At 48.0% G+C, this 15,665-nt stretch overlaps 1 protein-coding gene across 2 annotated transcripts; it reads right to left on the bottom strand.

The window, feature by feature from the left end:
- Positions 1 to 664: 664 nt before the first annotated feature.
- prmt7 (protein arginine methyltransferase 7) lies at positions 665 to 13,681 on the bottom strand. Of its 2 annotated transcripts, none has more exons than XM_061245956.1 (17): positions 13,416 to 13,681; positions 12,857 to 12,893; positions 11,986 to 12,135; positions 9,366 to 9,474; positions 9,162 to 9,274; positions 8,427 to 8,656; positions 5,574 to 5,754; positions 5,325 to 5,452; positions 4,998 to 5,124; positions 4,592 to 4,675; positions 4,282 to 4,329; positions 3,912 to 4,001; positions 3,417 to 3,578; positions 2,804 to 2,878; positions 2,099 to 2,259; positions 1,787 to 1,883; positions 665 to 1,409 (listed from the first exon to the last, which is right to left on the bottom strand). In XM_061245956.1, the coding sequence occupies exons 1-17, from the start codon at positions 13,508 to 13,510 to the stop codon at positions 1,248 to 1,250; spliced, it is 2,049 nt and encodes a 682-aa protein (XP_061101940.1). In that variant the 5' UTR covers positions 13,511 to 13,681; the 3' UTR covers positions 665 to 1,247. The 2 variants fall into 2 exon arrangements, with proteins under 2 accessions (XP_061101940.1, XP_061101941.1); XM_061245957.1 differs by having other exon boundaries at positions 4,998 to 5,121.
- Between the last annotated feature and the right edge of the window lie 1,984 nt (positions 13,682 to 15,665).

The raw sequence follows: 15,665 nt of genomic DNA, 5'->3' as shown, positions 1-15,665 counted from the left end.
AGGAAGTCTTGGCAGAAAATCTGGATGCCTCGACTAGGAAGCTGAGACTAGGTTGATTGTCCTGTAGGACAATGACTCCAAAAAATCCTCACAGAAATGGTTAAGTAAAAATAACAGCCATGTTCTGCAATGGCCATCTCAGGCTCCGGATATAAATCCCATGACAAACCTGTGGTCTGAACCGAAGCGAGGGTATCCCCAAGGTTATCAATGAGTTTTGCATGGAGAAATGGTCAAAAATTCATCCGAATGAGTTCTGTAACCTTATCACAAATTATAGGAAAAGACTCATGGCATTGTTTGTATTAAGACCAGTGCTGCCAATAATTGAGGGACCTGTTTTTAGGGGAAATAATTGTATTTGAAAAATGTAAGATTTTGTTTAATTCTATTGAATCATTAATAAAGCACACTGCTTTACACATGTTGGGAAAATAAAGCTCATGTCAATAACTGAATTATTTTTTACTTTACAGCATTTTTTGTGCATATTTACCGAGGGTGCCAATAATCCTGAATCCTGAATGTATATTGTATGCGAGGAATATTAATTTTGTACAATGTCGGGCTATGTCTAAAGTACGGTGTTCACTGTTCGGTTCTGAGCACCAGAACAAGGACTTGCAAGACTGTTGGATGCACTCCGGACAATAAGGAAAATGACTTGTGTTGTTCACAAATTTATTAGTTTCTTCTCTTAAACACAAATCTGACCCTTGACTTCGGGCTGTAGTCTTAGTCAGCATTCAAACTGCTCTACAGACACCCAGGCCTGGCCCGGAATAAAAGATAGCCCGAATTGGTCGATGGAAGCACGCTCGCCTCCTACCTCTACAACGGCTTCCCACCAGTAGCACACTTCATTTAAAAATGAGGAAGAGCAGGTAATCATCGAGAACTGGCCTGACCCATTCACCTGCGCTGTGTCACCTGCACTGACCGCGCAGAACCGACTGACTCCTCCCTCTCTCACCATATGAAGCACTGTCAACATGCCATCAATGAGATACAACGCAATAACTAAATAAAGAAAACAGAATAAATAATGTACTCTGAAAAACAGAGAATGAACAGTCTATTCTGAACAAGGCTCCGTAGCACACACTTGACAGAGTTGGACAACGTTACTTTAAATGAAACAGTTGGAAACAGTCTTGTATATGGTTAGGGGGAGCAGGTCAAGTCGTGTGCAGCCTTGGCGTGGGGACATTGTGAAGCCTGCCAGGTCACGGGTCAGGGGTCATGAGTCACTGACAAAGGGACGCAGAGAAGTCCATTCTGATGTCGCCACTGCTGGGGTCAAAGGTCAGGTTATAGGTCACGGCAGCCTGCCCATCCCCGGCGCTGTCCCAGGGAGAACTGAAGAAGTATACACCTTGTTTTCGGTGGGGACTCCATTCACAATTTCCCTGCGGGTCACAAAACCACGACATGCAACTGTCAGACATAATGATGTGACCCAGAGAAACAGCATGTCAGACAATGTGAGCCAGAGAAAAACTGACTCAGTCCGTTTGTGTGTGTTTTTGTTACGTTTTGTATTGTTTTTAGAGTGTGGAAAAGGAGCGAAAAGGCATAGAATTTCCCTTCTAACCAAACTGTAATTGCACAATCCAAAGAAACAATAAGAATGAGAGTAAAGGAGAACAAATCACCTTAAACTACAAATCACAAAAAAGACCAGGCATAAATAACAGCATGAGGCTCATAGAAGGCACAATTACAGGACGTTACGAGAACGGGAAAAAAAGCCTCTTCACCCACAACAGAATGGTGTCATGAGTACCTGCTCGTTGATTGGCCGGGTCAGACCCATGCTCACTGTGATGTCATCAGTCAGCTGGTATTCCATCCACAAGACCACTCCATGGCAACAGCCTCTCCTTCATATGAAATGAAGAGTGAGGACGATGATGATGTGGCGCAGATAGTATCCTAATTTATGTCCGTGTCATTATTAACAACAAGAATACAGTCGACACTGGTGATAAGACAACTGTGGGAAGTCGCAGGAATTTGTAACATATGCCTTGGATTACATAGGAGAAACAACTGAAGAATGACACCCAACACACATGAAGAATACAAGCTTTCACACCTCACAAGTGGGGACGATCCCTGGCTGTTGATTGGTTGATCAGGAACGCACTGTCGGAAGTCAAAGGTCATGACAGGGAGGGGCTGGGTCAGGGCGCGGCAGGGGTACTCCCACAGGGGGTGAGGCTCTGCCTCACGGGATTCCCGAAAATCCAGGGAGTGCTGTGGGGGGGGGGGGGGAGCGGGGGGCAGGAATAATGTCAGTGGACTGTTGTATCGACCTCAGCATCCCCTCACAAAGCCTTTTAACCTCTGACATAGTTTTGACTCCACACAACACTGGAGGTTACATGCCTGACAAGCGAGACTACCCGAGGGGCAACACAAGCCCTCACATCCCTTCCTCCTAAACGTATTTTTAGCATAAAGTAGACAGGTGCAGTGACAGAAAAACTACACAGAAACACAAATAAACAGGTTTAAAAAGCACAACACTGTATATTCATTAAAACAGAACAAAACAGAATATGAACCATTGACAGTTGCAATTAGTTGCTTTACAAACGTTTTAACACTGGAATTCATATACACCACCAATTTAAACTTGGGTATTAGGGAACAATTTTAGTAAAGAAACTGCACTGTACACCATGCAGAGTACCATGTAGAAGTAATTTTAACTGGCAAAAGGTAATTTTTCTGCTTTGGTCAACAAAACTGAACGTTCCCACATACCCACGAGTAAAGGTCAGAGGTCGGCTCCTACCTGGATCATGTCATCCATGGGGCGAACGTCGAAACCTTCACACGAGCCGCACGGAGCTCTGATTCTCCAGAGGTCCTGAGGTTAGGAAAGGAGCCCAGGAAAGAGAGGAAGATTCATATAAGCACTAACTATTAAAGGCCCATACGCATCAGCGTTCTCTTCAGGTGGTTTTAGTATCCAAAACGTCCACAACGTTCCCATAGAGCAGTGAGGTAGGTTTTTTGAAAAGTTCCTAACCCTGTCCCCCTCCCCTTCTGCCTCCTGTGGCCAGCTCTCTGTGTTAACATTTAGCAACATCATCTGATAATTATGCAAAAACATAGGTCATGTCACGTGGGAAAAAATTGTAAATATGTCGGTAAAAATAGTCGGAAAAAGTCAGTCAGAAAAAACAGACTTCTTCCATAATTGCAATCGTTTTACTTGAATCAGTATACAACCCAAATCAGAATCTCCAGGATAATATGAAAAAACATGAACAAAAATCGACCATATGCATTTCCATCCAATCAAAATGACTGCAATCAATCCAAAACCCCTTGGGATTTTGGGACCCTCCTGTAAGGCTGTGACCTCCCTGCCCCTCGTGCCCCCTTGCGCCTCGCGCTCCTACCAGGAACTCGACGCCCGCGACCCAGAGTGTGGCGCCCTGGGGCAGGATGGTGGCGTCGGGCCGCAGCAGGGGGCTCAGGCTGGTCCGACAGTACCAGAAGAACAGGGAGTGCCAGGGCAGCAGGCTGGTGCTGAAGTACGGCTCTCCCAGCAGCACAGACACCTGCAGCACAGACACGGTGAGTACAGACACCTGCAGCACAGACACGGTGAGTACAGACACCTGCAAAAATGTCAGTGCTCCGAGCTACCTTCTACATTACCAATGTGTTTGGTTCCACTGTGCAAACTTAGTGTTTGAAATGAAAACCTACAGGATGGTGTATATCTCCAGGAACAGGACTGGGAACCCCTGATGTAGGGCGTGAGTCTGCGCTCACACAAACGAGGACAGACACTGGCAGAGTCGGTACAGACAACACGTGAAACACAGGCGTGAAGCACAGACACAGTGTGAAGACGCTTGCAGAACGGACACAGACCCCGCGGGATGTACCTGTTCGTCTCCCAGGTCTTTGGCAGTGAGCTGGTCAGGGCGCAAGCCAAGCACCTGAACCACACCCTTCAGGGCATTGGCCTCCAGCACCTGCAGGCAGGACAGACAGAGATGTGGACACAGCCTTTATTCTGCTCTAAAACATCAGAGTTGGTAGACATACTGTGTTACCAGCTAACTTTAAAATAACCAGAGGTATTTTAAAATTACCTCCAATTGGAGGGAGCCACCAATTCAACATGCAGTGCTCAATGTTCAGTGCTATGGTTGTAGTTTTGCACTTTTGTGCATTACATTACACCATGCTTTTACAATGTTGTAAAAGCAGCCACAGACCGGACTGTGGACAATACATGTTCACACCACTCACCTGTTCGATCACCTGCTTGAACATGCCAGAGCTCTCCAAACTGAACACCTGGACAGACACACACACAGTTCCCGAGTTACTATACTTGTGGAGACAGAAAGGCTGGTCACACAATTATTCGGTCGGTGCACCCAGCCTGATGGAAAAATAAATCTGCCACTCCGCCAGCACCGCGCGAAGGGGCTGCAGGCAGACGATAAGGACGAGAGTGATGAACGCGAGACAGAGGACACTGCAAGAGTAAAGTCTGAGAGAGAGAGAGAGAGAGAGAGAGAGAGAGAAAGTGGTGATGAACGGAGGAGGAGAGTACCTTCTTAGCCCCCAGAAGCTGAGCGAAAATGGGCAGCAGACTCCCATCGCTGACCCCCAGACACACACTGTCTGCTCTGACGGCCTGCAACACACACACATACGGTCACACGCACGCACACATATACAAACTGTCCATCCTCACAAGGTGCAAATTTCTCTCTCTCACAGACATACACAGACATACACAGACATACACACACAGACATACATTCTCCCAAACTCGTGCACACACACACACACACACCCACCCACACCCACACACACACACACACACACTCACACTCACACTCACACTCACACTCACACTCACACACACACACACACACTCTCACACACACTCTCACACACACTCTCACACACACTCTCACACACACTCTCACACACACTCTCACACACACACTCACACTGAGCAATGCGCGGGTGTAACTCTTGGTCCGCTGCGAGTCGTTCAGCTCCCCGAAGCGAGGGCGGGTCCATACCAGGTGTGCCTGACAGGTACAGCAGGGCTGACAGGGAGGCCCCTCAGTGCTGCTGAGAGATTAATGAACAACACTCCAGGGGATGTGCAGTTCACAGTGTGTGTGTGTGTGTGTGTGTGTGTGTGTGTGTGTGTGTGCACGCGTATGTGTGTACGTATACATGTGTGTGTGCGTGTGTATATGTGAGTGTGTGCGCGTGTGTGTGTATGTGTGTAAGTGTACATGTGTGTGCGTGTGTATGTGCACAGTTACCTTTTAGACTGCAGACTGTACCATAGGCTGTAGTCATCATGTGACACAGTGAGGCTAAGCTCCTCCCCCTTAGTCACACTCTGCTCCACAGGCAGGAAGTACACGCTCTGCATCCAGTGATCCCGCCACTGGAACAAAACAACGCAGCCAATCAAAGCAGTGCATACGCACAACTAGGGGGATATCGTCATAAGTCTTCTCAGGATATCTCTCTCACTCTCTCACTCTCTCACTCTCTCTCTCACTCACAGGGTAGGATTTGGGATCCGGGTAGGTCCAGCTCGGGGCCATGCTGCAGATGATGGTGCCGTCCGGGTCCATCTCGATGTCCCACCAGGACAGAACCACCTGGGCCTGACCGCTGCTGCAGACCTCAAACCGGCAGGAATGGGCCTGACTGGCACTGCTGACGGCCCGGCTGAAGTCCACACTGAGAGAGAGAGAGAGAGAGAGAGAGAGAGAGAGAGAGAGAGAGAGGGAGAGAGAGAGGGAGGGAGGGAGGGAGAGAGAGAGAGAGAGAGAGAGGGAGGGAGGGAGGGAGGGAGGGAGAGGGAGAGAGGATTTAATCCAATCTATATATATGGACAACAAAAATACTGTAAAAATTGATAACAGCAGGACAGAATACTTCACTCAGGGGCATGGGGTGAGACAGGGCTGTAGCTTGAGTCCAACTCGGTTCAATATCTACATCAATGAGTTAGCGGTGGTATTGGAACAATCTACAGCTCCTGGACTCCCCCTAAACAATACGGAAGTTAAATTTCTGCTCTTTGCGGATGACCTGGTGCTGCTCTCGCCCACTGAACAAGGGCTACAGCAGCATCTAGATCTGCTGGAGCAATTCTGTCAGAACTGGGCCCTGACAGTTAATTTCGCCAAAACAAAGATTGTGATCTTCCAAAAGAAAGCCAGATCACAGGCAGGCAGACACCTTTTCACTCGAGGAAACCCCGCTCTAGAGCATTCTTTATGTTATGATTATCTAGGCCTGAAACTCAGTGGAAGCTTTGACCTTGCAGCGAATGCACTAAGAGATAAAGCTCGTAGAGCTCTCTATGCCATCAAAAGGAATTTCCATAAAATACAAATCCCAATTCAAATCTGGTGCAAAATATTCGACAGTGTCATAATGCCAATTGCATTATATGGATGCGAGGTATGGGGTCCACTCAGTAAGCTAGACTATACTAGATGGGATAAACATCCCACTGAATCCCTGCATGCAGAATTTATTAGAAACATTCTCAGAATCCAAAGGAAAACACCCACAAATGCATGCAGGGCAGAATTAGGCAGATTCCCATTGGCATTAAACACACAAAAAAGATCCTTAAAATTCTGGATCCACCTAAAATCTAGTGCTGAGAACACCATAAAGTTTCAAGCATACAAAACCCAAGAGGTCAGCCCTAAAACCAGTCCCCTTTGCCAGTTGGTTCTGAGGTTAACTAACACACTAAACCATGATTCTCAGACCAACACTGCTTTCCAAAATCAAACCAAAATTACCCAAATTATGAAACAAAGTAAGAAAACATATCTGGAACATTGGAGTAACCAAACCAAATCACAATCCAAATTAGAATGCTACCTCAACCTAGAGAGATTATGAATTAGCGGAATATCTTTACACCGTCAAAGATACAAAGCAGAGGCAAATCCTTACCAAATACAGGCTCAGTGACCACAGCCTAGCAATTGAGACAGGCAGATACAAAAAATCATGGCTGCCAAGAGACCAACACATTTGTGGTCACTGCACGACTGGTGAGGTTGAGACAGAGATGCACTTTCTCCTTCATTGTGATAAATTCACAAAAGAAAGAGCCCACTTTTTCAAAAAACTTTCAAAAATAATACCTGATTTAGACTCATTAAGCAACACAGATAAACTGACTACAATACTGGGAGAGGGGCAAACAGCTCCTCTGGCGGCCCAGTTTGTCAAAGCCTGCCATGATGCGAGGGACAGTGTGTAGTTCCAAATTTACTGGATCTCCACCCTATGTGTGTTCATATCTGTCTGTTCCTATAACCAGCACTGTTGTTGATTGTTGTCTGCTGGTTGTTATTGTTCTGTCTTCACTGTCATAATTATTATTATTTATTTTTTTATCATCACTACTGTTGTCATTATATTTTTATTTTAATACAACAATGCTTTGGCAACACTGTAAATGGAATGGTCATGCCAATAAAGTCACTTGAATTGAATTGAATTGAATTGAGAGGGAGGGAGGGAGGGAGAGGGAGAGAGAGAGGGAGAGGGAGAGAGTGAGAGAGAGCGAGAGAGGGAGAGGGAGAGGGAGAGAGGGAGAGGGAGAGAGAGGGAGAGAGAGGGAGAGAGAGGGAGTGAGAGAGAGAGCGAGAGGAAGAGAGAGAGGGAAAAGGAGAGAGCAAGGGAGAGGGAGAGAGAGAGCGAGAGGAAGAGAGAGAGGGAGAGGGAGAGGGGAAGAGAGAGAGGGAGAGGGAGAGAGGGAGAGAGAGAGAGGGAGAGAGTGAGGGAGAGAGAGAGAGGGAGAGAGAGAGGAAGAGAGAGAGAGAGAGAGATCTGTGTCTGTGTGCATACGAGAGATTCATATGCATTCACATTCATATTCTCACACTCAAGGTGCCTTACAGTGTTGAGACGCAACTCGCCTCAACCGCCACCGGTGTGGAACAAAGTGATGCACGGCGGCCATTTTGCACCAGAACGCTCACCATGCATCAGCTCAGGTGGAGAAGGAGAGAACAATGATTTGCTAATAAAATCAGGGGGATGATTACTGGCAGGTTGAAAGAGCCAGGTGGGGAATTTAGCCAGGACACTGGGGAACCTTCCACTCATTGCAAAGAGAGTAATGGGACCACGGCCCCACAACACTCAACAGTCAGGACCTAATTTTAACGTTCATTCCGAAAAATGGCATCTCCTCGGGCACAGTGTCCACATCACTGCACTGGGGATTATCTGAGCAGAGAGAAGATCGACCCCTACTGGCCCAACAGGACACCACCTCCAGCAGGAGGTCTCCCGCCCAGGCCCTCGGCAGGAGCAGGTCAGCCGGTGGGGCGCCCGCAGGCCGAGAGAGAGCGAGCGTGCAGGTGCGTCCTCACCTGAACATGGTGCAGAGCGGCCCCAGCGGGGTGAAGGTGTCGGGGGACACCTGGCCCAGCTGGATGTCGCAGACAGAGGGCGCCCCGGCGCACCGGCCCACCGCGGGAGGAGGGCGGAGCTCACGGCCCTCCACGTCCACCGGGAGCAGCTGCGCCCAGCTCCACAGCCGCTCCGACTGCACCAGCTGGGCGTACACGGTGGCGCGGTGGGGAACCGCCTCGCAGCCCGTCTGAGGGACAGGAGGGGGGGGGGGGGGGGAGAGAGGGAGGCTGCAGTCACGGACGTGTGTACAAGCGCGTTTCGATGCAGATACAACCGTGTGAGACACGTTTACCCCTGTACAAGTAAGCACACGTGTGTTTGCCTGTACAGCTTGTGCGAGTCTGTCTGCATGGGGCGGCCTGCAGCGTAGTGGCTGCATTGCTCCAGGGGAGGATTGTTTCCCGCTTAGCCTAATCAACTGGAAGTCACTTTGGATAAAGGCGTCAGCCATCTGTGCTAAGTGACTTATCTTATGTCTGCATCGGAGCTAAGTGATTGCTTATCAGGTGTCTATCGGTGGTAACTGCAAAGAGACTGCTCTTGTGTCTGTATATATGCTACCTGACCGCTATGTTTTGTCTGTATCTGCGCTAAGTGACACAGTGAGAGTCCAACTAACTGCATTAGGTGAGGGTGTGTCTGTATCTGCTCACTCAGAGTGCGTACTGAGTGCGGGTGTTCTGCGTCTGTACCTGCACCAGGTGAGCATGGGCGTGTTCGTAGCTGGGCAGGGCTCCCTCTCCGATCAGCTCGGTGTCAAACAGCTCTGTCACCAGGATGTTGGCACGAGTCTGCATGTCTCCGTCTGTCCAAGAGGAGCGTCAGAATAATGGTGAGTACGCTGAACAGAAAACACCGCCGTCTACGTGAACACACATACGCACACGCGCTCTAACCTGGCCCCACGGTGACCTCAGTCGAGTGTTTGTTGATGATCTTGATTTTGTCGCTAAGTCCATTCTTCTCCACGATGCGCACTGCAGCATCGGCCATGGGTTTAAACACCTGCAGGGTCGCAAAAGAGTTTCACCAAGAGAAATGCCCCCTCTCTCCTCCTGTCTCCCCCTCTCTCCTCCTCTCTCCCTCTTATTTATTTTGCGATTAGAGACCAAGCTTGCGGAGTCAGAGACACACTTTTACAAAGCTGCTAATGTTTCATCCTCTTAACCCCTGGTGTGGTGTTGTATTTATATTTCATTATCTTTTATTTATTTATTTATCATCTTATTATCATTTCACTATATTTTTTATGTGTATTTCTTGTTGTTTTTATTTGCCCCCTCTCAATCTATTGCCATGTTTTTATTCAAACTAATTTGGTTCACTTCGGTTTTATTATCTGTCCTATACCTGTCCGGTACCATTTTGTGTAAAGCACTTTGTAACTTTGTTTTCGAAAAGTGCTATACAAGTTTATTATCATTAATTTTTCTAATTTCCCCCCAATTTGGGAGCCAATTGTACCCTATCTTTTCCATTCACCATGTTGCTATGGATACACCGCAGTGGCCCCGTCACTCAGCGGCCCAGGAGGATCAGGGTATTAGAGAGCGATACGCCTTCTACAAGCCGCATCGTCTCAAGTTCCCACAGCCGTGACTTCGAGGTGAGTGCAGTCAGGGCTCTACTGCATACTGTGATCCTACAGTCCCTTCCCCCAACCTCGTTCCACATGTGCTGACCAACCTTAAAGGTACAATGGGTAAGACTTTTGTGTTAAAACATTGTCACAAGACCATTGTAAATCCCTTCCTATCACTGAAAAAGGCTCACTGACACGTTGACTCACCCTCTGCCTGTGTTTATAGTCCTTAAATTCGGATTTTAAAATATGCAGGTGACAGGCCAGCACTCTGTACCAAAACATACTATGGTGCTAGCCTTCCAAGCAGTTAAGGGGTCTTTCCCAGCTTACCTACAAAAAATCTTCAGACCCTACACCCCTGCCAGACCTCTTCGTTCAGCCTCCATAGGCCGCTTGGCACCTCCCCCTTTCTGAACCTCCACCTCACGCTCACGACTACTGTCTGTTCTGGCTCCACGGTGGTGGAACAAACTCCCCGTTGAGGTCAGAACTGTACAATCTCTCCCCACCTTCAAGCGCAAACTGAAGACGCACCTCTTCAAGCAGCACCACTCCCCGTCCCTCCCTACCTCCCTGTGATCCTTAATTGCTGTCTTTGTCTTTGTGATTTACGTAGTGTTTCGGTATTTTTAGTTGGCTAGGTAAGCAGTATTTGGATAGTTAAGTTTGGTCACTTTTGCTTTGTCGTTTAAAAAAATAAAAATAAAAAAATAAATAAATAAATACATAAATAAATAAAAATATGTATATATATATATATATATATATATATATATATATATATATATATATATAGGCCCTGGTCCTTATCTTTGTTGTACGGGTAGCAATTGAAATTGTACTTCCCTCTAGGGTCTTTCAGCGCACTTAGCCCTGGTTATGGGTATGCACTTTGTTGTACGTCGCTCTGGATAAGAGCGTCTGCCAAATGCCAATAATGTAATACTATAGCGGTACAATAATTCAAGCTCATTGGTTGAAAATTGGTTCTAAATGCCATAGCCAATGGCATTTCCAGGCCAGCGCGTTCACAGAGAAGGGGGAGGGATAAACAGTGTTGTGGTTTGAGCATGTTTGTTGCTGAAATTCCTAAACGACCTATTGTACCATTAAGTTTTTTTATTATTATTATTATTATTATTATTATTATTATGCCCCCCCCCTCTTCCCAACCCTCTGGTTTTACCCCCCACCCCCACGTCTCCTCCCCTCTCCGGGCCCAGCTCACCTCCCCTCTCCTGGGCCCCCAGCTCTTCTCCTGGGCCCCAGGTCACCTTCCCTCTCCCGCCCCCCAGCTCTCCTCCCGGGCCCCAGCTCTCCTCCCGGCCCCCAGCTCACCTTCCCTCTCCCGGCCCCCAGCTCTCCTCCCGGGCCCCAGCTCTCCTCCCGGCCCCCAGCTCACCTTCCCTCTCCCGGCCCCCAGCTCTCCTCCCCTCTCCTGGGCCCCCAGCTCTCCTCCCGGGCCCCAGCTCTCCTCCTCTCTCCCGGCCCCCAGCTCTCCTCCCCTCTCCCGGGCCCAGCTCTCCTCCCCTCTCCCGGCCCCCAGCTCACCTTCCCTCTCCCGGCCCCCAGCTCTCCTCCCGGGCCCCAGCTCTCCTCCCGGCCCCCAGCTCACCTTCCCTCTCCCGGCCCCCAGCTCTCCTCCCCTCTCCTGGGCCCCCAGCTCTCCTCCCGGGCCCCAGCTCTCCTCCTCTCTCCCGGCCCCCAGCTCTCCTCCCCTCTCCCGGGCCCCAGCTCTCCTCCCCTCTCCCGGCCCCCAGCTCACCTCCCCTCTCCCGGCCCCCAGGTCTCCCCCCGGGCCCCAGCTCTCCTCCTCTCTCCCGGCCCCCAGCTCTCCTCCCCTCTCCCGGGCCCCAGCTCTCCTCCCCTCTCCCGGCCCCCAGCTCACCTCCCCTCTCCCGGCCCCCAGGTCTCCTCCCGGGCCCACTCACCTCCACAGCGTAGCAGTAGTCCGCACCGGCGCTGGCGGCCATCATGGACAGCAGTCCGGTTCCGGTGCCGATGTCCAGAACCACGACCCGTTCGCCCCTGGCCTTCACCCGTCCCACTGCCGCCCGGATTCCCTGGTGGTACTTCAGGTTCTGGGAGCGAAACGCAGGCAGCAGACACTGACCGGCCGGGAGATACACAGCCAAGGCCACAGAGGCACATTTTCTGTGTGTATGCGTGCGTGCGTGTGTGTGTGTGTGTGTGTGTGTGAGTGAGTGACTGACTGACGGACAGGGTGGTAACAGCAGATAGAAACTGGCGGTGGTGCCACGCACACCTAAGAACTACAATTGTTTTGATTACACAGGAAGTAGAACGATGGAACTCGACCTCACCAGCTTCCATTGAAGTGGAAGAGTCTAAAGATGAGGTGAACGCAATACAGCATTTGGTATTGTTCTGGACTGGCATCTCAGACCCACAGTTTATTCAAATGTCAGTTTGATAGAAAAGTGTGTTATTCATAATGTTTTTCTACAGACATTATTGTATTTTTAAAGGATCACAATGTATTCATAAGATAGCATCTTTATCTTACTTACTTTATACATAATACATAACACTTGAAAAATTAATTAGCATGTCCAATGCAAGTTCTGTGGATATGCATTTTGAGACAGCATATTTTTTTTAAACAAATAGCTGTTGAGATATCTTTTTTTTTCTTTCATAAAATAATTTATTATCGATAATATATTAAAGAATTGAGATTGAAAACAAAGTTGCTGAATGGATTCATCCTCCTTGTGCACCTCTGGTTTATGGAGTGCCCTGCTAATCAGCAGTGTGGTGTTATCGGCACTGGATGCTCACTCTATCTCTGTCGTGTAGCATGTCCGCGTAGCAGGACCTAAACAGATCAATTACAAGAAAGCCATCGTTAATGAACACGCACTCTTAACACCTACTGTATAGAAACAAATGGTAACGCACGGAAACTGCGCCGCCTAACGGATACGTGTGGCAAAACACTTAATGTCTCCGTTCTGTTTAAAACGTGCAACACGTCCATTGTAATAATTCGTAATTTGACATGCTAAATAAACGTCGTATGATGAAAGTCCCTAAAGTTGGCAAACCACTCAACTCCACAAAGTAACATTAGAGACGACAAACCCACGTGCTAGCCGTATGTTGTATGCGTACTGCTGACATCGGCAATGTAATTGTACTCTGCTAATGTTAGATAATAAAAGCAACGATACTCTCTTTCACCAAAATCAAATTGGCAGCAGATTAGGTTGCCAACAGTGCATCTTACAGAACTGCGATATTTCTAAGAGTACATCGCCAAACTAGGTAGTTTATCTCGCCCTTTTCCGCGCTGTTCATTGTGCGGTATGTGAGGTGGACCGTATCGCACATTTCCTACCGGGCAATTTCTTGGTGGTAGTCATACTCCTCTCCCTCTTCTACCCAGTCCAGCGCGCCGGTGGTAGGGTTCGCGCGGGCGCAGAATGTCTTCATCGCTTCGAGTTCGTTCTGAATTCCTTCGCGTTTTCGGTGTGTATTCCTTCAAATGACACTAATCCTACCAAATGCTCAAAACAGCATTGAGTCTATGGGAGCCGCCATTTTCCATAATCAACCTCACCAATCACATGACAAGAGGGTTTCGTTCCACTTAGGGTGCAGACATGGTTGCGTCCCAATACTCGTAAAAATGCACCATCCTTTCCACAGGAGGGTGCATTTTTCCAGAATGGTGACTCCCGCACGGGCAATTCAAAAAAGTTTAATTAAAAATAAAATCTAATACGACTGCCATCAAGTAAGTACGGTATTATATTTTATAGGCAATCATAAATAAAAACAAAAACAAACACGCTTGGATTTATACCCGTTGTAAAACAAGAGCATGGATTATAACATTTATTACGACTCAATTGCATTTTTCAAAGGAGGAGAGCATTGTTTATGAAAAAGATTTCTTGCAATGTATTATTAAGTCAATATCAATACTGAAATAGACGCAGTCCCTACGGAGAGCCTGCACTGAAAGTCTTTGTTGCATTCCCTGACTAAATGGAGTGCCCCTATCAGGCAAAAACCTTAAGTAATGTGAGAACATGGAGCTTTATATCTTTTCAAACTAGGGGTGTGTCCCATTATTCATAAAATGCATACTCCCATTTGTTAATACATATTTTCCCTTGTGCACAAATACCTCATATTTTGTATATGAAGAGCAAAAATGTGTCCAATATCCATATGTATTTTTGTGTAGAGTCTGCATTTGTGGATCAGTGACACTTGTCCATCCAGTGATGTGAGATTGAGATGTTCCCTTTTTAGTTTTTTTATTTTGAGACTTTCCTTCCACGGTTCCTGGGCAAATCCACAAATATATTTAGACCCATCGAGATATATAACTAGCAGGAGACAGCCTCCCCTTTCTGTGGGAGCTGCTCAGTGGCACTGAAGCCAATTCACGGCTGGACTATGGGGGGCCATGTTGGACTACGGGGCTTTTGGCACCAGAGGAGTATACGCACTGGGTACCTAAACGTGAAGGATCATGGTATACACCAGTAAACACAGAGTATGTTTGTACTAATGTGCGGCGGCCATTGTTTGAACTGGGGGAAGTTATTGGGCCAATCGTGTTGGCAAGCAACGCCGATGCAGAAGAAACCCAGGCAATCACTGATTGGCCTGGAGTCAGATAGTGAGGAGGAGGGGGGCAGGGGTGGTTTTTTACATAAGTGGGTCTATTATACCTTTTGCATTACAAGGTTTCATTGCAATAGGAAACATTCCACCTTACCAACTACTCGACTGGAACAAAGCAACACTTTTTGGTCATTTTCTGGCCAGGCCTCACAGCAAGGAGGTCCTGGGTTCGAATCCCGGTCGGCCTCTCTGTGTGGAGTTTGCATGTTCTCCCCGTGTCTGTGTGGGTTTCCTCCGGGTACTCCGGTTTCCTCCCACAGTCCAAAGACATGCAGGATAGGCTGATTGAAGAATCTAAATTGCCCATATGTGTGAGTGTGTGAGTGAATGGTGTGTGTGCCCTGCGATGGACTGGCGACCTGTGCAGGGTGTATTCCTGCCTTTCGCCCAATGTATGCTGGGATAGGCTCCAGCCCCCCTGCGACCCTGTTCAGGGTTAAGCGGGTTAAGATAATGGATGGATGGATGGATGTTCTTAACCAAAATATCTACTAGTCTTAGAAGTTTGGAAGTTGTACACCAAGTGGCGCTGTTGTAGCAAGAATAAAAATCCAAGCAGCACGATTTAGCATCTGTGAATACCCATGAAAATCAGAGCTCATAATTTGAAACCAGACGGAAAGTTGTGTCAGACTGCATGTTTTCAGGGTTTTCCCCGCGTTAATGCCAAAGATATGACGTTCCAAAATCGACACAAACCCAAATTTCCCCTCCTGATACGGTTGCTATCAGGGTGGAATACAGGAAAGGATCAGACAACCCGGCGGGCAACATGCCACACGCCACCCAGTTCCTGGACCAACGCCGACCGGCACACACGCTACAAGAGTAGCAGAAGAATACGTCAACTTCATCGCAGGGTACGATTGAAATCCAGTGCAAGACGTTAAACGACACCGCTCCATAAGGTCAGTGCTCTTATTTGGTACAACCCTTGGCACACTATAGC

This window comes from Conger conger, chromosome 6, assembly GCF_963514075.1.
Source record: "Conger conger chromosome 6, fConCon1.1, whole genome shotgun sequence".
NCBI lineage: Eukaryota > Metazoa > Chordata > Actinopteri > Anguilliformes > Congridae > Conger > Conger conger.
The sequence above is the reverse complement of the archived record's forward strand: the minus strand, read 5'-3'. Positions and strand labels throughout refer to the sequence as shown.